The sequence below is a fragment of the Cinclus cinclus genome, chromosome 2 (assembly GCF_963662255.1).
Source record: "Cinclus cinclus chromosome 2, bCinCin1.1, whole genome shotgun sequence".
In the NCBI taxonomy this organism is placed as follows: Eukaryota; Metazoa; Chordata; class Aves; order Passeriformes; family Cinclidae; genus Cinclus; species Cinclus cinclus.
The window spans coordinates 24,675,936-24,700,912 of NC_085047.1; the positions used below are offsets into that span (position 1 = coordinate 24,675,936).

The following is a 24,977-nucleotide window of genomic DNA, read 5'->3' on the forward strand; positions in this document are numbered from 1 at the left end:
TATCACAGGTGGATCTAGACTGGCAGCACAAGGGAGAATTATTCCTAGCTTGTTGGGCCCATGATGCCTCTGGTCATCAGGGGAGAGATGCAACATACCGATGGGTCCGTGACCGAGGGGTGGACCTTAGTATTGACAGCATCTCACAGGTCATCCAGAACTGTGAAACCTGTGCCACAATCAAACAGGCCAAGCGGGTGAAGCCTCTGTGGTACGGTGGACGATGGTCAAAGTACAGGTATGGGGAAGCCTGGCAAATTGACTACATCACCCTTCCCCAAACCCGCCAAGGCAAGCGCTACGTACTGACCATGGTGGAAGCAACCACAGGATGGTTGGAAACCTGCCCTGTGCCTCATGCTACTGCCCGGAACACTATCTTGGGCCTAGAAAAACAAGTCCTTTGGAGGCATGGTACCCCTGAAAGAATTGAGTCAGACAACAGAACCCATTTCAAGAATGGTCTTATCAACACCTGGGCCAGAGAACATGGTATTGAATAGATATGTCATATCCCTTACCACGTGCCAGCTGCCGGGAAAGTGGAACGGTGCAATGGACTCCTTAAAACTACCCTGAAGGCACTTGGTGGGGGAACCTTCAGAAACTGGGAAATGAACTTGGCAAAAGCCACCTGGATGGTCAACACCCAAGGGTCCATCAATTGAGCCGGTCCTGCCCAATCTGAACCCCTGCACACAGTGGATGGAGACAGAATCCCTGTGGTACACATGAAAGGTATTTTAGGAAAGACTGTTTGGATTAATCCCACTGCAGGCAAAGGCAGACCAATCAGTGTTTTTGCTCAAGGACCTGGTTACACTTGGTGGGTAATGCAGAAAGATGGGGAAACCCACTGTGTACCGCAAGGAGACCTTATTTTAAGAGAGAACTATGTGTAGGGTTTCATTCTCTATTATATATATATATATCTGTAAGAGAGTATTGGTTTGGGTATAATGTAGATGGTAATAGAATATGTATCTTGTATTGTAAACCAGGACAATAATGTAGACAGATGTGCCTCTGGATAGTAAGAGACTTGAAGTTAGCTTTTTTCCTTTCTGAATTAGATTGAATTCAGATTAGAACTCTAATCTGATGTTGTGCTTTGGTTCCTTGTACTTCAGATCACCGACAAAATTCTCATCTTTTCCTTCTTAAACTGCTACCTACAACTCTGCTGTTGAAGGAGCATTTTATCTTTGCATATAGGTTGTATGCTTCTCTTCACTTTGAGCTCAAACATATATTACTAAATTGATAAGCATTTGCTTCACATTTTCTATGCCTAATCTGTGATCAAAAAGGCAAGAGGTTTTCTTAGTGAAAACTTTCAAGGAAAAAGGCCAAAAGTCCTTTTCAGATAAGTTAGCTGAACCTTTGCCATCTAGCTCATTACAACTCTACTGACCTTGAATAAATGCAACAAAGGCAGGCTGTATGATATGGAAGTGTATTTCAGCAACTTTGGTTAGTTAGCTTGATGTATATTGCAATTTGTGGATACTTCAGCTAATCTTTCCACAAATGGACTGACACTTTTGCAGAACATCACTGTAAGAAAGACAGTTTTTGTAAACCATTTCCTTCCTGTTTGTCTCTCATTGTTTAACTATTTTAACACAGTTGCAATTACACATGGAAATACTTATATATAACAGTGCAATGATCCCCAAAGTTTTAAAGCTGTTGTTCTACTTACACATAGTAGCTACACTTTTTTCTTTTTGTTAGATGAATTTTAGGGCAGACTGGAGCACATTTTTTCAAAACAAAAGCTGAAAATAAAGGGAAATGCTATTTAAGGCAAAACCAGAGTTTCTTGCAAATCTCTTGTTCCTCAAATCAATTACTATTTAACTGTAACCTCATAACCATCTTGTCTTGAATCCAGCCACAATGTCCTATATCACCTTTTGACTGGAATGTGCAACTGGAAGTGCACAAATATGCTTTCCTCTCATTGTGCCGAGTTTGTCAGAAATGGCACTGTTGATTAGTTTGTGGTTCTGGGGAGTCAGTGTGTAGACATTCAGGTATACAAACCTGTCCTAGGGCTGGAACAGAGGTAACAAGCTTTGTAGTGTTCAGTATTAGTTTTTCTTGTGTTTCTTCTCTGTGACACTGAAATGAGTGTCACATTAGGGTCATTTTTCACTTTAGAGCAGTAGCTAAAGGATAGATAAGAAAGTAGGAGGCATGGACTGCATGCAAGATGCGATTAAGCCAGCAGGCTTTAGAGACATTTGAGTAGCTTTGGAACTATCTTTATTATTTCTATCATATCTTGCTATTAACTTGATTGCCTCCTCACTGAAGTATGTTAGAAGATAAATCTGGTTTTGAGAATTTTTGCTTGGGGCTCTCAGTTGTAAAATGGAGCATAGTCATAAGGTATATGTAGGGCTTTTTAATGTAGTATGTTGGAACTCTTATTGGAACAGGATTTCTGTTAGGTTGACCTACTTCTGAAACGTAGTAATGACTTCTGATTCTCTGTTAGAATGTGTTTGAGTCACCTGTCAGCTGCCTATGTTATTCTTTACTGGATAAAGCTATAAAAGGGTACTGTGGATTTGAAAGTAGAAATTGAAGTTGCTGGAGCTGGATCCACTGACACTACTAGAATGGCAGCTGCCTACTGGGCTAATACTAAGAGAGCCTTTGGTGCTTTTCAGCAGTTTTGCTGTTTTTTCCCCATCACTACAATGTCAGGAACAGCATACATGTGGAAAATGTCTCATACACCTGAGGCCCTGCCATGGTATGCAATGCCTGACTGTGTGCAGCTTGATGTTCCTGGCTTCAGTGAGCAAAGGGATGCCATCAGAATTTGTAAGGCTTTTGACAAAAAACAAATCTCACTCTGGAACCATTTCCCAAAGGAGCTGGTTTTAATATTTCATCTGTAAATACTAAATGTTTTAGAGCCTATGAATAGCTTGGTTATATTCTGGAGCATATCTTTTATATCTGGAGATGACATTCAACTGTTAAATTATGAAATAAAGTTGTCATCAGAAGTATAACTCTGACTGTAGGTGTCACGGTGCTGGATTACACCACTTGATGGTCAATAATCCCCAATTTTCGGGATTTGGGTCCAGGGGACTGGAATTACATTTGCTTCAGATCATGTCTGTGCAGAGGTAATTTTCAGTCCCTGGCCTCTTCAGCACTTGCAGGCATAGATTTTCTGTTATGAGGACTCGCCTCTGAGGAGTGACCCATCTGCTTTACCTGATGTACCTTAAGCTTTCACCACCTGCAGAACTTTGCAGTGGGGTCAGCCTCATACCCTTTCCTAGATCTCCATCTGGTGGCTGTTCTGCCTTGTACCTCCCAGGTATTGCATGTCCTAGGTGGCTGAACAAATAGTCCTTTGAGCAGTCTGCTTTTCTCTTAGAAGTGACTTGCACTGTGCAAGAAAACAAAGCAAATGGTTAGATGCTATTCTGGGCTCAAACTTCATCTGTCAAGATATTCTCCCTCAGCTTTGCACCACTGCTCTGACAGGATTCCTAGTCCCCTTTAAACTCAGTTACAATTCTTAAGCTCATAACTTCTTCAGACCTTGCTCAGAGTACACTATAGTGTGTTTGGTGCCCTTCAGCTTTAGTTCCTCTGCAAATCAGTGGGTAGTTTCCTCTTTACATGGGCCTTTCTTAGACTTTTTATTCTTTCAATGTCCATACAAAGACTTTTCTTTGAAGGAAAATTCCACTTCCCCCCCCCATCATCCCTGTTGCAAAACGTGTGCAGAGTGAGTCTTGTAGGCTTTTGCCATTGTATTTTAAATGACCCAGCATCATGGAAAATAAGGAATCATTAATGCAGGCCTGGAAGAGACATGACACCGGTCTTGATAGAACAGATAGCTGCTTCCACAGCCACTGCAGCTTTCAATAATACTTTAGTTTATAAAATCAGCCAAAAAATCCTGTTTTGCAATGGGCTTTCTAGCTTAATACAAGAAGTTTATTCATGGCTACTATTGTCAATAAGAGCAGTGCCAATCACAGTTTTGCTTTATTTTCATAAACCTTATGTGGGTGTTGAATATGCCTCAAGTTTAAGGGAGAAGGAACAAATTAAAATGTAATTAGACAGGTCATTCAAATCCCAAACAAACACAGTGCTCCTTATTTCTAATGGAACAAGATCTTAACTTCATTGTCCTCAATTCTCATGAGTCCTCTGCCTTAGAGTTGGATTTATTTTCCTATTGTTCTTCTTATGCTTTGCTGGTAGAGATTTGCACCTGTCTCCAGAGACATTGTAGCACGTAAGTCTAGAGATGTGAGAAGGGACCAGAATTTTTGATCACTTGGGTTTCTTGTGGCAAGCATCTCCCTGGACAGCAGTTCAGCCTTCCTCAGCAGTTTCTTAGGTAAGGTTGTGAAAAGAGATGTTTATTTGCATCTTTGTGCACAAGATTAATTTAAGAGATGAAAGAAAGCTTGGTTTGATTCTGAGCTTCTTGTTTAGGCAATTAGAGGGAGAGTTTGCTGTTTCCCTCTGCTGTCTGCAAACAGTCAGAGTTCTGTATCAGAGTTGCCTGGCAGGAGTGTGGTATATGGTGAGGATTATCTCTTTAGTCAACCTGTATAGCAGGTCTTGTTCTTATTTCTACATTTGTCCATAGAAGATAAAAATCATCAGATTTGCTTCTATTGGTGGTACTCTGTAATATTGCTCATGCCATGACATCACTTTGTCCGGCATGAAGTGAAGTATTGATGATCTGTGCTCTGCTTGAAAAGACAAAAGTGTATCCCAGCTGCTTCTTGTAGTCTTTGTTTTTTGCATCCAAAGAGAACTGAGGAAAAACCCAGTGTAGACCATCACCTAGAATGGGCAAAGTAATTCATGTTTAGATTTCACCTGTCAAGCTTCAGAGATTCTCTAAGCTGTCTTCTCAGAAGCAGAAGTCTGACCCAGAAAACTTATGCCCTTTGCTTTCAGAACTGACTCTTTCTAATACAATAAAGCAAGTATTGTTTGATCTTGGCTTGTGACCATTAAGAACTTATATCTAGCTGAGCTAGGAATAATAGAGCAGAGTCCAAGAATCCTGTTTTAGAAGCAGAAGTTGGTAACATTGTTATTATAAAACAACAGGAAACAGCTTTATAGATTTCTTTATAGAAGCTGAAAAGCTTCTTTGCTTTCCTTGAAGTACTGATCTGACTGCACAAGGGCAGACTGATTTGCCCATAGACAGAATATACCGGTGAATTTAATTAGCAACATTACCTCTGTGTCATTATGACTGGGAATCAAGGCATTGGCAATATTGGGCAGCCGCAATGAAAATGGCTTTGTTTCTGTCCTTTGATTCCTGGTTGAAAGGTGTGCTAGCTAAAGATCCACCTCAGTTGTATTTTGAAACCATGTAATGCCCACCTCTGTTTTTTGGCCATTTAATAAGAACAGCTGTGTGTAGTTGTTTCTGGTTATGAGTTTATTGCTCCAGAAGACAGAATGCCTGGGGAAAGTAAGGCCAGCTGTAAGTGAATGCACGTGTTTCAGCACTGCATTGCTCTGTACAACAAACCCTCGCGTAGACGGAGGCTGGCATTAGCTGCTATGACCCTCTCTTTATAGCTGTGTGTTTTGTGTTTTAATGTTTACTTTGCCCTCGCTAGGATTAATTACCTTGAAACTGATCTCTGCCAATAGGGTGCTGTTGCCAGCTGCTTTCTGAAAAGCCTGAAACCATGCTGTGCTGGAAAACACCCGAGGGAAAAACCCTTCCTCGTCCCCCGAATTGGGCTGTTTGTCCCGGCCCTCCCAGGGAGCGGCTCCCGTGCGATGCGATGCTGCCCGGGACGCAGTGAGACCCCCGTGGGCCCCGGCCCAGCGGCGAGGGCCGAGATTGGCTGCGTCCCGCCCCGGGTCGGCGGCGGCAGCCGCGGAAGGCGCTGCCCCGGGCCCGGTGGGGGCGGCGCCGATCGGGCCCCGGTGCCACCGCCCAGCAGGAAGTGGGAGCGCGGCGGCCCTGGCGGCGGCTCCCGGCCGGAGCGGGGCTGTCCCGGCAAAGGCGCTGCCCGGCGGGGCGCGCCAGGTGGGTCGCGGAGTGGGATGGGGCGTGGGGAGCACCGGGGCGGCTGTAGGCGCGCATGTACATCCAGCGCTGCGCGTCAGCTCCTCCGTGTCTGTCTAAAATTGTGGGTACTGTAACTAACACTCTACAGGTGAAGCAAGCGGATGGAGAGGATAATTTAAAGGCCCTTTAAATAACGCATGAGTATTTAACGTCATCGGTTCATGCAAATAGTAAGCACTACTTGTGTTACCGCCTCATTAGCACAGTCCTGTTCCCTTGATCAGTATGGATGGTGGCCGAGGCACATTTTTTCGGTGTGGTGTCTCCTGTTCTAAGATCGCTAGTATTGCTCTCTGAGCTCTGTTAAATCCCAAACCCTTTTCTTTCCTTTCTTTCTCTTTTTTTTTTTTTTTTTTCACCCATCAGCCCTTTACAGCCGAAGCAGACTTTGAAACTCATTGCTTACTTTGCAGATAAGTGTGTCGTATTAGTTTCACCTCCAAGCTTTCCTGAAGATTTAAAAGAACTTAAATGTGTCTCAGTAGCTGTGGGAATTCATGGAACAGGATAAAGATACTGTAGAGAAGGAGAAGACTTAGCTCGTGGTGAGTCAAGGCAATACTGAAGAAAATCAACTATTTTTCATAAAAGAGGGTACTGGTGGTAAAAAGTGAGGACCTCCTGTCCCATCGTGATGAAGTGGACAGTTGAGTGACTTAGACACCAGTGTAGTGACTAAAATGTTAGCCTCCCACAGTTTGTAAAGTACTCAAGTATCCTTAGGAAACAGGTGGGTATCTATTAAGCAGTTTGTTCAGAATCAGAGGTGCTTACTTACCTTGTTGCCCTATCAAGTAAAGTTCAAGAGGGAGGTACCTCAGAGGTATCTGTGAAAATATTGGTGACATGTGAAGAAGCAAGTAGTGGCTACAAGTGTGTGCTTTCTTAAAATGATGATTTTTTTACATCTGGTGTTAATTGGTTGAACAGCAATGGGAGTGTGGAGTAGACAGGAGTACAATTGCCTAAAATGCTGAAACCCAATCTCGGAACGTGATACCTGAATGCTTTCGGTCCTTGTCAGAATTGAGGTTAAAGGCTGTGGTGTAATTCGAACTTGTTGCTGTTTTTCCTCCAGTGCCTTACAGTCCCATACTGTGGTTCCTGACTAGCTTGCTTTGTTTCAGAGGCTGACCAAGCAGGAATTCTGGCAGCTAGTGCACCAGAGCTATGGCTCTGAGCTGGGCCTGAACAGCGAGGAGATGGAGAGCTTCCACTCATCGTCTGAGGACAACGGGCAGTCTCGGTAAGGAGAGGCTGTATAGCCTATTGAAACACCGGGGGAGAGGCAGTGTCCTCTTTCTTAGAAACTTGGTTTCTAAAGAGCTGCTGTAGCCTTACTGGAAAGGTTGAGCCTGTAGTAAAATTATGCAAAGGTCTGAACTGCATAGACTGAGAGTGCATAAAAATGTAACTGTGTAAATTTTCTAAAATAGTAGCAGTGCAGCTGAGGCTCCTTAAAAGAAGCCAGAGGAAGATCTTGTGTCTCCCTGGATCTGTGTGAGGACCAGCAATAGGGTAGCTTAAATAGCAGCCATTTCACATGATGGTGCAGCATCTATATACCCTTCAACAGTTTGGAAGGTTTGAATAGAATGCAGCTGTATTATGGTTCAGAAACTTTTCTTCCCCTGCTTTGTGGAGACTGAAATACTTGTTTTGCCTTGTTTGCCTGATACCTGAGGTTTTAACTTATTTTGGTATTGTCCTCAGGTTGAATTAAGAAACAGGAATAATAATAAGATGGAATACTTGTGATAATAATGATGTGGGTTTTTTTTAAAGAGTTGCCTTGGGTTTTTTTTATTTTTTTTTTTTGAGCACATGTGAACTGATTTATGACCTGCTGATGTCAACCTAATAATAGTACTTTACATATCTCTGTGTAAATAAGCACAACTCTACAAAACTGAACAATGTAATTTGTCTCTTTAATCCTGTGTTATCTGAGTGTCTTTGTGTGAAAAATGTCTGAGTTCACTACGGGCTTCAAAATATGTTCTATTAAATATTTTCTGATTTTATTTTGTTTTTGATTGGTTTGGTTTTTGTTTTGGGTTTTTGGGTTTGCTTGTTTTTTGGTTTTTTTTGTTATATTTTGCGTTTTCTCTGTTAAGAAGTCACAACTTTGCAACTTTGGAATAAGCAAAGCAGAAAAAAAATATTTTCTGACACTTCCTTAAAACATTTTCTTTCCAAATTAGTTGTCAGCTGTGTTTTCTGATTTCCCACAGCACTCACCTTCTTGGTTTTATTAACCTTATGATCAGAAGCTGAATCTTCTGAGAGGTGGCTGGAATGAGGAAAATGGCTTGATATTGATGAGGTGTATGTGGGAAGAATGACTTAGTAGTTTTTAATATTATCTGAACAGCCATGTTTTCAATGCAAAAGTCACACGAGACGCTTTCTTGGGTTTCTCAGTGCTTATCTCCAAATATATCTTCCTTCTTGGTTTGGACAGATCCAGCATATGTGATGATTCTGGAGAAAGGGATGAAAAACTACCCAAAATGGTTGGTTTAGTTCATGAGCCCATGCTTCAAACAGAAGGAGAGTCACTCAACAGGCACATGTTGTCAGGAGTAAGTGCTGACACAGCCTTTCTTGCTGTTTATAGCTGATAAGCATATGTGCTTAATTTGTATATCTGTAAGCATAGGATGAATGGAGATTGTAAATCCCAAAGACATCTTTGAGAAGTTGAGAATCTTTCTTAAGTTTGAAAATGAGCAAAATTCTGCATAAGAGAATATTGTTGGTGGGAGCTTTAGCAGTGCTATCACTAATTTGCTGTACAGCCTGGCTACAATGCTCAGGCTTATGCCCTGGTCTGTTTTTTCTTTTTCCTTTAAAAACAAGATTTCTTGTTTTTTCTTATCCAGTTCCCAAGGGGACCATATCTATGTTTTATCCAAGTGTTTTTTGAAAGTAATGCCTTTTTCACTTTCAATGCTTTCTTGCTTGTGCTATTTGTAATTTAGAAATATATCTCCTCTTATATTACTGTCTCTCCTATACATAGGGCTTATTAAATGGTAGTTACACTAGCATGCTTGCCTTCAAAGGTCAATTAGTCTGCTATTGTGGATATATGAAACCTTTTTCTAGTGCTTCAGAAGGAAGGGGAAAACCCCCACACTTACTATAATGAGTTTCAACTTGATGCCTTGGGTTAGTACAACTGAACAATCATGAATGCCTCACTCATATTCATTTATGTTGTATGAATTTGTGAATGTGTTTGTCTGATGTGAATAGTAAGTGCATTAGTAGTGATACCTGAGATGGGCACAGTGTCTAGCACAGTTTCTGGGATTCCTGTGTGCAGCTGTAGTCCTAAAAAGTTACAGGTATTTTCTCTTGGTTACTAGATATTCCAAGCATCTTGGAAAAGAAAATAAACCACAAATGCATTTTTAGTAAGCTTCACTAGGGCTGGGTGCTTCATTGCTAGTATTGGTTTGGAGAATTTGAGGAAGGAAGAAATTAGATTATTTTAATAGTTTTTACTACCACTTAAATATTTTGGCTTTAAAACACTTGCTAAAACTGATCTGGAGGTTAAGTGGGATTTACACAGTTTTGCCAGAATCCAAGTTAATGGCTAGAGACTCATATCCAGCAAACAGTATTGATGTTTCTCAGATGCTAAAAGCTTAGTTACTTGCATGATGGGTATTCCTCATGTATAAAACAAGGTTTTTGGAGAGTTGTATGGGAGGCCTGAGAGGACTGGGGATGTTGCTGGGATTTGGGCTGTTTGGGATAACAAAAAATCTACACAGGTAGCCTTAGTTTGGACTTGTAAATCTTATTTGTGCAAGAAGAAGCCATTTAAAAATAATTGCTGTGCCACATCCCAAGATGTCTCTTGCAGCTGCTAAATCTAATTGGGCATCTTGGTAAGGAGGAATGCCTGGGGAATTGGTCTGTAAAAATGCCAGGATTCTGCATTGAATAAACTGCCTCTGAAAAGTGTTTCAATTACAGTGTAGAAGTGCTGTCTTCATAAATGTGTAACTAAACTACTTAGTTTGCTGTTTCAGGTTAGCTAAAATGTACAATGATTTTGTTTAGCTGTATGTGTCACTTGGTATTATTCAGGAATGTCCATGCTCTCTCCACAGCCCCAGGATTGCAGCATATTTTGTAGAACCACAAGGGCAGTAGGAGAAAGCAGTAGTGCTTAGAATGAATGTATTTATCAGAAGCCATCACAATGATGACACAAAGCACACTTAACCACCTTCCAAGGACTGGAGGGAAAACAGGCTTAAACTCCTCTTTACTGCTCTGATAGAAAAGAAAGTCCCAAAGCTCCTATATGAGGAAGATCTGAATAGTGGAGGGATTTGCTCTAGTATTTGGCCCATCTTGAAAAACATATTGTTAATGGCTGGCTGTAGTTGGTTGAGGAAAGTCTGTGTGGAACACCAGTCATGGCTTATCTGCTTCTCAGTACATGTGAATGTGGGAGCCACCTGGTTGCCTGTTTTTGTTCCACCCCTTGTAGGAAGGCCTTCCAGTCCCAGATCTTGCTGTTCACAGGCTGAAAACCAAAAAAAGCCTTGGCATAGAGCTTAGCAGTACAGGACTAGCTCAGGAGATAAATGTACAATAGGGAATAAATTATACATCTTTAATTCCAGCTGATGGATCTTTAAATCTTTACTCTTTAGTGTGGAAAAAACCCCAAACAAATGCTAATCACCCCATGAAGTCTGTGTTAAGCTCAATCAGTTATTACAAAAGCCCCAGCTTGAATCTCTTCTTCCATGACATTATGAAAAGCTTTTTTTTTCTAGGACCTGTTGCTTTTGTCTTGTGACTTGAGCCTGACTTTCCTGCTCTGCTCATGGCATAGTGGGCTGCTCTTACGCTGCTGGCAGGAACCCTTCTGCTGGTGGGAACCCCACTTTACTAGATTCCTGATTGTTGTCAAAATGCTATGAGAGTTCCTTGGGTTTGTGCTGGATCAGTGTGTCAATTTTTAGGCTCTTCTGTCACAACTAGCTGCTTTTTTACTTCCATCTGTGTTGGTATTTTGACATTTAATGTTGGTTCTGTCCTAGATCCTGTTATGTGACTGAGTACAACTTACATGACATCTTCTCTCAATAGGAGCATTTGTTAACTGATCTGTTTTTCTGATTCAGTCTTCCTTTTAAAGTTTTTGACCCTGAAGGAGTACTTTTGTCTGCTTATACTACAATCTGTTCTGCAGCCACCCACCTCCTAATAGGCCTTGGTTGCACAAAAAAGTAAAATGTTTTTATATTGAGGAAAAAACAAGAAGTACGGGAAGTACATGATGACTGTTTAAGCAGTGGATGCTTTTGCTTTCTTGAGTCAATGCTGAATAATCTTTAAGGATGATGGTTTTGCAGATGAATCAGAACAACTCAGTTGAGGAGGCCTGATCATATTTACTATGGTCCATTAACTGCTCTTCCAGTGACTGCATCTTGATCCCAGATGTTCCACTGGTGGCAGTGGGGCTTGAGGAGAGGTTTAGAATGAAAACTGATTCAAAGCTGGTAGCCAAGCTCCTTGGGTGGCATTTTGAGATACACAAACTTTGTCCGTACAGTTTCCCTGGAGATTTACTTTAAGTGTCCAATGGCATATATACTTAGCTGAAAGTTCTTATTTAAGGTTAAGAGCTGTACCATTGATTCAGTGACTGATGTTCAGGGGGATTTCCTTCCTGATTATATATTTGAGATGGCAAATGATACTCCATTGTTTTGTTTGTGAGAAGTAACATTTTATAGGTAGGGTGGCTCTAGACGATATTTTAAAACTTATTTTTTCAAAGGGTGATGATGTCCTACAAAATAAGAACTTTTCAAATATGCAATTGGGGTAATCTAATCTTGCTGAAAGAGAAGGGCACCCTGTCTGCTTAATTGTGCTTCCCCTCTGGGTTGTTGGACCCTTGCTAAATTGTTAGGAAAAAAGTGACCTGATAAATACAAAGGTTAATGAATTTATAAATGCTGATGTCAAAGCAGGGAAGGGCCCAAACTGTGCAGATGGCTGCTCCATTTAAGGGAGCTCTTGGAACCAATGGTACATACAAATAAGTCTGTTCCTTCTTACCAGGGTTTAGTTAACTATTTAAATAAAGGGTAGAGAGGTTGGCTGGGGTAGAGGAGCAAGGGGGAAATGCGCACTTGACTGGGTGGTAATTGAGCAGATGGAACATGTGGCTTACTTAGTATGGCTGTCTTTTCTTAAAGTAACTTTTTTGTTTGTTTTGTTTGTTTTGGGCTTTTTTTTTGTTTTGTTTTGTTTTTGTTAATTGTGTCTGATTACTGATATTTTTTCTTCTCTTGGTTGTTTTAGGTGGAGGAGTCCCCAACTGAGAGGCAAATAAAAAGTCCTCTTTCCTCTTCAGAAAGGAAACCTGCTAAGTTAGTTAGGAGCAGGTCTTTAGAAAACTCTTTGGACCTTAATGAGAATGAAAATCTTCCAGAGAAGAGCAGTACTTCAGATAGTGAAGAAGGTAACTCTCTTAACAGTTGGGATCTGTAAGACAACAATGACTTTGGTGTTCAGTCTCACTTGTGGAGAAAGTTTGAGAACTTCTGATCTTATGAAACTTGTTTGCTTATTTGTTTCATGGAATTGCAGCAAAAAACATTTTTTAATCTTAGTTTCTGGAGGGGACAAAAAGGTTGTTGGGTGTCTAGAATGGAAACAAAGAATTGTGGTTTTCTTTCTCTTTTGGTGGGTAGAGAGTTGCCAACAGCTTAAACTAAAAATTTCTTGACAATGGGGTGGTGTTAATTTCAAAGACATCTATTTCCTTTGTTTGCATTTCTTTGAAACTGAGGGGACACATTTCAGGCTGTTCTTAAGTTTCTGGAAGATTTCCCCAACCACCCCCCCACCCCCCCCCCCCCTTCTTTACGCTTTCTTAAGGTTTATGGGCTTCATTGTTACTGGTGAAGTAAGATGAGGAATTTACTGAAAGCTCAGGGAAAGACAACTTCTTAGCTTTCAGGAGAGTATTATGCATATTCTCAATCTGATCTGAAGATGAAAACCTTTAATGGATATCTTGCAGCAGATTTTTTGCATACTCTGTGCGAACTTATGGATCCTAATATATCAACCTTGTAACTCAAATCTCTCCCAGTACAAAATAGAAGAAACTCAGGTACCTGGATGACAGACTTGTGCTGAGGTCTATGGGTGCTTGTCCTGTGGTCTCACAGGAGCCCCTGACGAGTTCTCGCTTTCTGTGGTGAGATTTTCACTTACTTCCCCAGGGGATTTTTTTTGTGCCAAAGGGCTGTAGTTGTTCAGACAGCTCATTGAACTTTGGTGGATATTCTGTAGTATCTAAATCTTGGGTTCTGTAAATGCCTTCAAAGCGAAGTGTGCCCAACCTGTATTGGCTCCAAGGCTATATTGTTGTGATAAAATAAAGGTCAGTCAACCCCTACAGTAGTGCTATGCTCAGTAGCAGCTGTATATTACTTTCATGTGCAAACAAAACTTCATCCTTTGTTGGCAGGAATAGAACAGTTAGTTAATTATTAGTTAATCATAATTTCTCAGATTAAGAACTGGCCTCAGTTAGTTAATTGAGGCCAGTTCTTAATCTCACCGAGAAACTTTGTGTTTTGTCATGTCAGAGTTGACAGTTGAAGTTGTTTGCAGGTGTCATTATGGGGGGGGATTGTTGAGGTGTCCAGGAAAGCTTTCAGAGCTGTGGATGGAGTTGGCTGCCTTCAAGTTGTGATTTTTGCCTGAGGATATGCTTATATTCATTAACTCTGCTGTTGCTCACTCATACTGCTTCTGTGTTGGCTTGAGTTCAGATTCAATTCAGTGCATGTCAGGCATTATAATTTTTTGTGAATATACCTACTTGAACAGGCTGTTTATGCCATATTCCTACACATTTAACGAGCTTCACAAATTAATTTACTCTTTTACAGGTGTGCCTTTTAGAGCAGTAGAAAGTTTTTGCCTTTGCAATTTTTTTTGCTATTTTGCATCTTTCGTATCTTTCTATTACTACATCTTTGTTGGTCTCTGGATTTTTTTTACGGCAAAGGTCTCCAGGGAAACTGATTAAAAAGCAGTCCTGTTGTCTTTCCTGCTGCTAGTTGCCTAAATGATAGCAGGTAAATATTCCCTGTCATGCCTGCATTAGTGATGTTTAATAAGTAGAGCATATTAAACTGGAGATGTCTCTTTATTAAAAAGACAGCTGACTTTGTGCTGCTTTTCTTATTTATCTTCCTTTCCCCAAGACTAGTATTTTTTTATTCAGAGCAGGATTTTCTAGACTCAACATTAATCTTTTCTCTCAGAATATTCATGCTTAGAATTTTTTCTTCTGTTTCTCTGTCTGTTTTCTGTTGCAGTTGCCCCACACTGTTACAAGGTGAATTCCTTCATGCAAATGAAACTAGCTTTCCTACATGGCAAAGGTTTACCCATACGATTAATTTCTCTTGTGTCCTCTGGTTCATACTCAGGCTGCCCATGGAGGTGTCCTGGCAAATAAGGTGAGGGGCAAGCTCAAGACTGTTGTTCTTCACATTAATTCCCTTGTCCTAAGCAGTTCTCACCTTGGGGATGGGGGTCTGCATCCCACTGTGCACCACTGGCCTATTGACCTGCATCTTGGTGTTTTTGTCCAGTTTCATAAACCAGAGTAAAAACCTGGGCCATGACAAACTTTTGGCTAAGCTAAACATTAATATCTGTGACCTTAATTCTGAATTTCAGAAAACAGATTTTAGTTCAAGCATAGAATACATGTTTCCAACACAAGGCCAAGAGATCTTTTAAAATTCCTCAAGGACTCTAATATATAGGGTAATTTGTTTCTTCTCAGTGATTACGTTCAACGACATGCAATACCTCAAAGAAAGAGGGGGGGAAGCAGGATATTGGAAAAATAGTATTTTCTGCTAGAAGGCTCTACTCTATACTGGGAGATCACATATTTCTGTCCTTCTTGTGTAACATGAGAGACTTACTTGTGTGTTGTTTCTGTGTGTGCTAATAACCACCTTAAATGCATGGTCTGTGCTGGAGAGCAGCACTGTGATGCTGTAAGATGGGCGCAGCAGAAGCTTGACTGCTTGCAGACAGAGGTATATAGAGCATAGAGTGTTTGAAATATAGGAGAGTTGAAATTAGGTTCAGCCCTGTGTTAGTTGTCCCCCTCCCTCCCCAGTAAAAAAAATGGTATATGCAGTGTATGTAAGGAAGAGGAGCCAAGTCACTGGCATATTAATCAAAATACTGAAAGGATATAGATTTTTAAATTATTTACTTTGGTGTTTGGAGGGTATATGTTTGAGTTACCTGAAGGCAAAATGTTGTGGGGATTTTTTTATCTTGTGAACTGGAAAAAGCTAGCATGGTGACAGTACTTACTTAGCAGCTCCCCAAGATATTTCTGTATCTAGTCTTTAAAGTATAGGTGAGCTCTCAGAAAATGGTTAATACTGCTGATACAGTCTTTTTAAATAGATGATGTCTGGAAGATGTCCACTTCTAGGAATTGGTTTTATTCTTGATTTCTGGTGGTTTTGGTTAAAAGCTTCTACCTATGTGTCTTTCATGTGGCATGTAAGTTTTTTCCCATCCCCAGTATAGAAATGTTCAACAGTTCCAAGATTTGCATACATACTTATTAAAAATCCTGATCCTCCCCCAATGCTGTGGAGTGAAAAAATCAACCTTCTTACTAATTTGCTTGTGATATGTGTTTAGCTTTTTGCTGTTGGTGGTTGATAGAAATTTTAATAACATGTTTTTCTTACTATCCCTTCCCCCCCATTTTCTGAATTTTTTTGCATTGCAGGTGTCTTTAAACCTCTGCCATCCCTGCTGCATAATGGTATTATATTCAAACATTATTTCACAGCTTGTGTTGCAGTGATGAAAATGACCTTATGAAGTGCAAGGCAGTAGTGGGGGAGGGAATAGACCTCTCATTAGGCTGAACCAGGACACTCCGGGTAATATGTTTACTTGTGTGTTTTTTGGGTCCCATGGGATCCTTACCTAAAGTCAGAATAATCTCATGTTCTTTTAGCAGACAGCTCCAATTCAACTATAAAATGTATTCAGGTTAAGAGAGTTAGTGTCAATAATTGTATGTTGCTGAGTGTTTAAAACAGCACTGGAAGTGAAGGAGTTAGACTGACATCTCTGGATTTGCACTAAACATATTGTTGATAAAGAGCATTCTGAACCAGTCTTAGGTAAAATGCTTCATGTTTGCCCTACTGTTGTGAAAAATTAAGGCAGATACAAGTTTACCTGTGTGAGTTAAAACAAATGAAACGGACAAACCTGCATCTTCACTTGTAGCAGAAATGCCTGTTTAAAGATGCCTGTTGTGTTCAAATTGCAAGTGTATAAAGTGTACACTTATTTATTGCTGTGTTACTGTTTGTGCTCACTGCTTCATCTACGATTTCTACAGATAATTTTGAGGCCAGATGGAAGTGACCTGAAGCTTGTCAAGACCTTGGTATATCTTGCTACTTGGTTCCATGGGTGTGGAACTCACAGCAGCACTTAAACATACATGCACCTTCTAGACCATTGTCCAAAATGTTTAGTTTTTCTGGAGAACAGCTGTTTGAATCCTAGCATCTAAAGCAGCTGATGAGCCTGATATGTAAACCCAGGTTTAGCTTGGATTTTCTGAAAATTACTGCTGTGTGTGCTAACAGTTTTCTAAAAAAACCCTTTTGTTTTTTCAAAGAGCTGAGAAAAATTATAAGTAAAAAACATTTCTCAATAGATACTCATGCACTTGTCACTTAATTGACTGTTCCTTATTAGAGACGTGACCATATAGAGATACTGTAGGTAAATTAATTTATGGAAAGTTTTGTGTAAACATGTGGGTGCTCTTTCCTCAGACTCACTAGAAAGAGGACAAACTCAGAGTAACAGAGCTTGGTAGCAAGATCTGCACCTTAAGGTAATAAAGCATGGGCTATGTGTGTATCACAGGTTGCCCTGGCTTACCAAACTACCTTGCATCAGCAGAAAAATAGCTGTCCTCAGGCATTTCAGGTGAATATGATGTTGCGTTGTTTAGCTCAGGCTCAGTGAGGCAGAGGTTGTCTGGTGTTTGCTAAGACATATACAAATAGCTGACAAGGCTGATCTGATGCTTATCTGGTAGCTTGGTCATGTGTCTGGGTCTTTTTTCTTTCTCCAAGTGGTAGCGTGTTCCTTGGGCATGTCAAGGTCCAGCTGAGTAACACACAACCACGGTAACTAGGTTTGAATTGCCTGGTATCTGATGCCATGCTAGTAGCTGATGCACAGTAGGCAGAGGGGATGTCAGGATCAGTATGTGAAGCTTCCTGTCTCTTAGCAAAAGAGAGGATGTGGGAGTGCACTCTGGAAGGACAGATCTGTAATGTTGAGGTCTTGTTAAATGAGGTCAGACTTACAGTTCACTTAGCCTGCCTTTTGTTGGAGTTAAATTCAGCTGGGATAGGAAATGCAGTGAGTATTAGCTGAAAATTCAGGCTGAATTTCTGGCTTCCTGCAGAATGTTTCAGCGCAGCAGAATTCGTATTCTATGTGTATTGACTGGTTAAATAGGCCTCTTGAAATCTATGTTTGCTTTGTGTCCCATCTCATAATTGTGTAGAATTACAATTGCATAAGCAGAACATGGCATGGCGAGGAAGTCAATCTCTTGTGCAAGCACAAAAACACAACACTCATGCTTCACTTTTGGAGTCCTACTTTGAAGCCTGATGAGATCAAGGAGAGCTTTTTATGGAGTCAGAAGTTCTAGCAGGCTAGGAGCAGCACTTGAGAGGAAGTCTGCTCAGTCAGAACTGGGTTTTGTTGGGGAATGCTGTGGTTGTTCAGCTGCATTTGCCTTATCCATACTGACTGCTACCAAGCCAATAATGTTTTAAGTGCTTTTACCTTAGCCTACAGGCAGCTTGTGAACTACAGCCTACATTTGGATTCGCGGCTGCCACTTACCTTTCCTAGCCCAGAGCATTCATTTGTATCAGTTTAAAGCTTGGCCATCCTGACTTGTCTGTCTGCTGCAATATTTGATTTTGGGCTTCTTGTTTCATTTTGGGGGGGGAGGGGAGGGCTTGTTTGTCTTGCTGATAGTTATAGTTCAGGATTGACTTGTTTCTAAAGCATAAACAGATTGAGTTGGGATTGGCACAGGAAACTGCTTGCCCTCCAGGATTATAATTCTATCCCTTATCTCTTGTGGCTGAGACAATCACAAAGCTGAGTCGTGCAAGCAGCCACCAAGAAGCAGAAGTAGCAAAGATTAGCGCTGCAGCTACAGAATGCCACTGCGGTGCTCAGTGGCTTTGAAATAGGTGATGGCATTTGAGCCTCTGAGCCTCTTTGTGCATATTTGGGGACTGCAAAATGGAGCAAGGTATCCCTTGTGTTCCTGTTCAATAGGTATGGAGGGAAGAACTGTTTGGGAGTCTGTCTGGTCCCTTAGACTATGGACATTACCAGTATTACAGATGTTTAAAGCAGAATTCTGCAACCAGACACAGGAAGAAAACTGTTATGGTTTTACTGTGCTTCTTGCTTGTCTTTTATACAATAGATTCACATATTAATGAAAATTATGCTAACTTTCTTTCCTTCCCCAGTGTCTCTTGCAGGATTAGTAGAATACTGAAGGCAAAATTAAAGGGATGGTACCTTGTGCTGTGAATTTATCAAATCGCTCTAGGAAGTAGTGGTAGTGGTGTGTATTTGAAAATCGGCTCTGGACTTTGTTCCTGAAGGCAACCTACCTATCAAATGATTTGCTGCTTTCTCAGTGGGTTTCTGAGAGTGAGAAACAAATGCTGATGCAAGCTTGGGAAGGATTTAAGCTGTAATGAAGTTTAGAATGCTATAGAAGTTATTCATAATACTGTTCTTAACCTGATCTCTCTGTCTTTCTTAGCAGTGAAGGAGACTGTCTCTGACAATGATCCTTATGGGAGACTCTTTATAAACAGAGTTTTCCACATCACTGCAGATAAGATGTTTGAAATCCTTTTCACCAATTCTCACTTCATGCAGAGGTTTCTTAATTCCAGGAGTATAGTAGGTAATAAACTCTTCTACCTTCTCTCTGTTACAAGCTACCCTGAAAATTCTTACCTCTGAGAATTGCTAAATAGGGTTAAGTTAAATTTTAAGTTTCTGCTTGCTTTAAAAGAATTTTTAAACTTTAAAGTTTCACCATGAGAGAGGATATTTAAAGCTAGACTATTATTTCCCTAGGTATGTACATTTTGGAGTAAAACCCTCATTTCAATGCACCACAAAACTTCACCTTAATGCCTGAATTTTGAGTAGGCGATTAAGTTGATGCAATTCTATGGGATGTTTCTGATTGCATTGTGTCCCAGAAATAGTGAAATTTGTACAGGCAAAAAATCATTGCATCCTCCTAAATGTACTCACGGGCCTTAATTTTCGGAATGAGTAAATTTTATTCACTGAGACCATAAGAACAGAAAATTAAGTCTAAAAGGGTTATATTTATTCAGTGTCAGCTTGGAAGGCAAAGTGGCAAAAGCTTTTGATAATGCTAAGTGAATCTATTCCACTTTAAGCAAATGGGAAATGACATATTTTCATTTAACTGCTTATTCTTTTCTCTACCCTCCAGTCTCTTTCAGTAGATTCAGGCTCAGCTATTCAGAGCCTCACCTTTGTTTATTAGCAGACTACATGGATATTATTTTTCCTGGAAAAACCCCACAACTATTTTGAATCAGTTTTCTGTCTTTCCCCCTATTCCTGTTCTCAAAGTCTTAAGACATGATAGGGGAGAGATAATGCCCTTCAGGTAATTTTTGTGAGATTTTGCATAACTTCTCATCTAGATGCTGTATCAACCCCTTGGAATAGAGACTCCAATGGCAATCAGTTGAGGACTTTGACATACACTGTAACGATTAACAATCCACTCTGTGGGAAGTTCACAACTGCAACTGAAAAGCAGGTACTGTGTGCATTTGTGTGTCTGTCTGGTGCCCTTTAAAGCAAGGGGCAGGTAATCTCTATGGTCTGTCAAGAGTTGTGACTATGGATTAAAGTTCAGTGAACTGAATGTGCATCTGCAGTTTAAACAGAGTATCTCTGAGGGTGGCTTGCAGTCTCTCACCATTACTGAGCCAATGCTTTTTAAAGAGAGAGGCTTCCTACCTTTGCAGATGGCTGTAAACCCCCACAAAACCTGTGGGAAGAAGTATAAACATCTCTTAGGAACTGGGGGGTGAAAACGTACAATTCAGTGTCCACTTCTGGGCTCCCCAGTGTGAGAGGTGAAGAGCTTAGCAAAGGGCCACTAAAATGATAAAGGGACTGGAGCATCCCATGTGAGAAATGGCTGAGAGCTGGATAGATGGCTCAGGGCCATCTATCTATATAGAAGGATCTGAAGGGAGGGTGCAGAAAATTCTGAGTTAGGCCCTCACCATTAAAGGCCACAGATTTCAGAGGTGCCCAGTGACAGGACCAGAGGTGATGAACAAACTGAAATACAGATGATTCCTCCTGAACATCAGGAAACACGTTTTCACTGTGAGGGTGACTGAGCAGTGGTTGTGGTACCTCCTTCCTCGGAGGTATTGGAAAGCCACCTAGACGTGGTTCTGGGCAGCCGGCTCTAGATAGTCCTGCCTGAGATTTTGGACAAGACAAGCACCAGAGGTGCCTTCCAATCTCAACCCTTTTGTAGTTCTGCTTTGGGAAAGGTCTCAAAGAAGAGCTGTGGTAATGAGGCAGTGGGCAGCCTTGAATCTGGTGCTTGAGGTAGCAGTGGGAAGCAACATTGCTGCTGCTAATGTTGGCTCTAATAGGAGGCATCTTCTCTTTTCCCACCCCACCTGTAATTGATATTCTCTTAACTGGTTTTTGCAGTGGTTCTTCAGGCTTTCTCTCTCCTTGAGTTCACTAAGGAACTCAGGCTGACAGGGGGCAGGGAAAATTTGTCTACCATGAATATACATTCTTAATTTTATTTTCTTTTATGATAGATCCTGCATAAGCAGAGCCAGAAAGGTCAGTCTTACCAGGTGGATGCTGAGGTCCTGACCCACGACGTCCCCTACCATGATTATTTCTACACTGTGAACAGATACTGCATCAGCCGCACATCCAGTCACAAGTGCCGGTTACGGTGAGCGTGGCTGCTGCACGGAGGGAGGGCAGAAGCCAAGGCAGGGATGTTCTGAGTTGATTAGGTTAAAGATCTGCTAGCAGTACAGAGAATGTTGGGTTCTCTTCTGAAAAATAAGCTAAGTCTATTTCTTGCCACATGTATGCTGTGCTTGGATCTCATGCAGTGAGAAATTAATTGAGATGTTGACTCTGAGTACAGAACTCATCTCCAAGACTGAACTGGGTGCTGACCAGCCTTGTGTTTTTGAGTGCAGCTGTGTCAGTGGGAGAAATTGGAAAAAATTGAAATATTTTATTAGAAGGTTTCCCAGACATCCTTGCTAAAGGCCTGCAGAAGAGAATGGTTTCACAGGAATGTGCAGGGAAGATAAAATGTACTTAATTTTGCAAGGAGGGCACTCAAGTGAACTCTGCCTAGATATGGAATTTCCTCTCCCATTTTTTGAAAACATTGGAAGTGCTGTTGTCTTTAGTAAGAGCTTTTATCTCAGACTTTAATCAGTACTCAGGAAAGGTTAGCAAGCCTGGATTCTATTCTGACTAATCTCAGATTGTAAAAGTACTGAAAACTCCCTCTCTACTGGAAGAAGGGGAGTGAGGTTCTTGGTAGACTGCTTTGGATTTTTTTTAATGAATCACTCTTCTCTGAGATCTAGACATGTTTTATCTGAGACATACAACAGCCCTAGGATAAGAGCAAAAACCTAGGTATACGTGGTGCACAGAGCATACATGTACAGAACAGAGGGCACATGGTGATGTTACAGCTGTTACTCAACTGTGCTTAAAATGGCTCAGGAACGCTATTTGAAAGGAGTTATTTTGTTATCCCATACACAATGGGCTTAAGTCGATTTGGAATATTACCTGAAAAGTTGAAAAGAGTGTGTTCTGGGATGGTCAGTGTTCTTGGCTGAAATCAAGGACTTGTCCTTTATGAATAGTTTTGGGATTCACTTGGTTGTTAGAAGCATCCCTCTGAAGGATTCTAGTCCAATTAATTTTTATTCTGGAAGCCGTATTGATTAGCTTGACATGAGAAATTCATGGTGGGAATGTCATTTTCCCCTCTCTCATGTTCACAGAAAGATTATAATTTGTCTGTCTACTCAGGGTAGCATGTGAGCACTTGATGTATGAGTTGTGATAAAGAATTTCACCTTCTACTATTGTAGTGCCCATGTAATATATCATGTATACTCATACAAAGTAAAAATCATTACTTTATTGTCTGGAAGCCTGAATCCTGTTTTAAATGTGTGTTAAAATGAGAATGCTTCAGAGGGTAGAAATCATCTGGTAGTCTGAGTCTGAAGGAAAACATTTCAAAATGTTTCCCGTAATTTGGACATTTAGATTTTGATGCTTTAGCTAGAGATGTTGTCTTTGCTACTGTCTGTCTCTTGCATTTTTTCAATGAAAGTCCTGCCTAGCTGGAGAACAACGGCGGTTCCAGTTGGTATTTCAGGTTTTAGGCATAAGATGAAGGCCTGCTTCTGATAAGAGACTTCTGCTATCACTGTACTGCCTAGAAGAGCACTCTTCCATTATTGCATTCTGTTTGCTAGAGTTTCTGCAGAAGTGAAGTACAAAAAACAGCCTTGGGGCCTTGTCAAGTCTGTAATAGAGAAGAATACCTGGGGAGGAATACAGGAAAACTTCAAACAACTTGGTGAGATATTTTCTTCTTTGTGCTGGAGTAAGGAGGCTACCTTTGCTATGTATGTTTTTGTGTCTGTCAAACCTGGCTCCTTGAAGAATGGCTTGAAAACAAGGCCAACACCTAAGCAGTCTTGAAGACAGAATTTCCTGTCATCAGTGTATCTGCCAGTTCCAGGGTATGAAAAGCCTTGTGGCTAACAAGGGGCTCTTGTATACCTGGCCATAATTGCTTTCAGAAGGAAGCATGAGGAGCAGTAGGAAATCTGTTATTCTCAACTGCATGTGCTTATCCTAAGAATTTCCTTTATTGTGCATATGAGAATAGAAGCAGTGGCACTTGGCAGGCTCCATGAATGTCTATTCCCAGCCTGGCCAGCCACTGCTGCAGGCTCACAGTCTTAACACAATTCCTAGTCTCAGTCTAATAGTGTCTTTCAGTGCTCTTCCAATTGCTGTCTGGCATTGAACAATCCAGCCTGGGCTGAGTGTGCCCCACCTCTGCAGAGCGTTCCAAGTGTGCCCTCTAGCAAATAGAACAGGGGTGGAGGTCAGGGTGTAGTTTGCCAATTACCTGCTTTAAGTTCTTGTACTGGAAGGTGTGCTGGTTCCTCTCACTGCCACTTTGCATATCTCACAATTTGTTTCCAGCTTTCCAGCTTTCTTTTTGACAGTTCAATAACCTTATTTTTTTTCCACTGCAGAATCAGATCTCCTAATGGAGGAATATGCAATTAATCAGTCTGTAGAAGACTCTGGGAAATTACTTGCTCTGAGACGAAGGCGGCGCACTTTACACCGGGGTGTGGTAGAATCACTTCCCAAACGCTCTTTCCAACATTCCTCTGGTGACATGGGAGTGGAGTCTCAGGGCAGCTTAGTAGGTAGGAATTTTTTATATCAAATGTTTTCCAAAAGGTATGTTCAAGAAAGCATAACTCTTAAAATAGTGCAAGAATAGCACTGTGTGTATATTACTCTTGTCTGTGATAGCTTTAACAAGTTCAAGCTTCTTCAAGCTTGCATAAAGTAGATTTGAAGCATGCATGATCACTTCTATCATGAGTATCTCATGAAGTTAAGCCTAATATCACCTTCAGTTTTAAAGCAAACAAAAGTCAACCAAAATCTTAAATACTGTTCTGTATCTGCAAAGGATTGAAAATGAGATTGGATCAGGAGAAAAAAACAGCAACCTGATTCTTGTAAAGTTTCTGAAAAATTGCTCTTTTTCTTCAAATAACTGCTCACACAGGTCATGAGTTGATTAAACTTTGCCACTTGCCTCTTGGCTTTGTCTCAGTTTTGATTATTTATTTTTAATGTTAAGAAGTCTGGTTCCCATATGCTTCTGTAATTTCTGGGTCACTGAAGCATTTCTTGCAGTTCTGCTGCCCTTAGGCACAACAGACTTGGCAACCAGCATATACAGTATTAGCTTCACCTAGAGAGATGAGGAACATCTGTGCACTAGTTTGCACCAGGAAATGGTGGATTCCATGACAGAAGTTGAATTGCCAACAGTGAAGTAGGACCAAGGACACCTCCCTAAAGAGGGAGACAACACTTCCCTAAAGAGATAGCACTGAGAGAATATTTGGATCAGCAGCATGTGTAAAGGACTCTCTATGCATGTGAAATTGCTTCCTAATTACTTAATTTTGCTACTGTTGCTCCACCTCTTCAGGTGAGCATGTCTCTCATTGTACATTACAGCTTTTATGTATGACTTTTGTCCAGGGCAGGATGTGCAAGTTTAATTATATTTAAAGATCAGTGTGCCCACGGTGATAGGTGCTCAGTTTGGAGAGAGCACACACTCTGTCCCTTGGTGTTGGATCCTTGTTTCCTGATGAATAGCAGATGGCCTCTTGAAAGGCTGTTTTCAGGACGATAGATAATCCAATCCAGTGAGGATGGGACAAGTTACAGGAAAACGTGGCTGACACTGGTTGTGAGAAAGATGAATGTGAGAAGGAGAGCAAGCAGGAGAGAGCCACTTTGCAGCCTGTCTCTGCTG

At 41.0% G+C, this 24,977-nt stretch overlaps 1 protein-coding gene across 1 annotated transcript in view; it reads left to right on the plus strand.

The window, feature by feature from the left end:
* GRAMD1C (GRAM domain containing 1C) overlaps nt 1-24,977 on the plus strand; it is a 53,747-nt gene that overhangs the window by 24,983 nt on the left and 3,787 nt on the right. Inside the window, 8 exon segments of the mRNA XM_062512590.1 lie at nt 7,240-7,358; nt 8,577-8,697; nt 12,464-12,623; nt 19,068-19,214; nt 19,999-20,117; nt 21,154-21,296; nt 22,867-22,970; nt 23,662-23,841. Of these exon segments, the coding sequence (XP_062368574.1) occupies nt 7,240-7,358; nt 8,577-8,697; nt 12,464-12,623; nt 19,068-19,214; nt 19,999-20,117; nt 21,154-21,296; nt 22,867-22,970; nt 23,662-23,841 (1,093 nt within the window).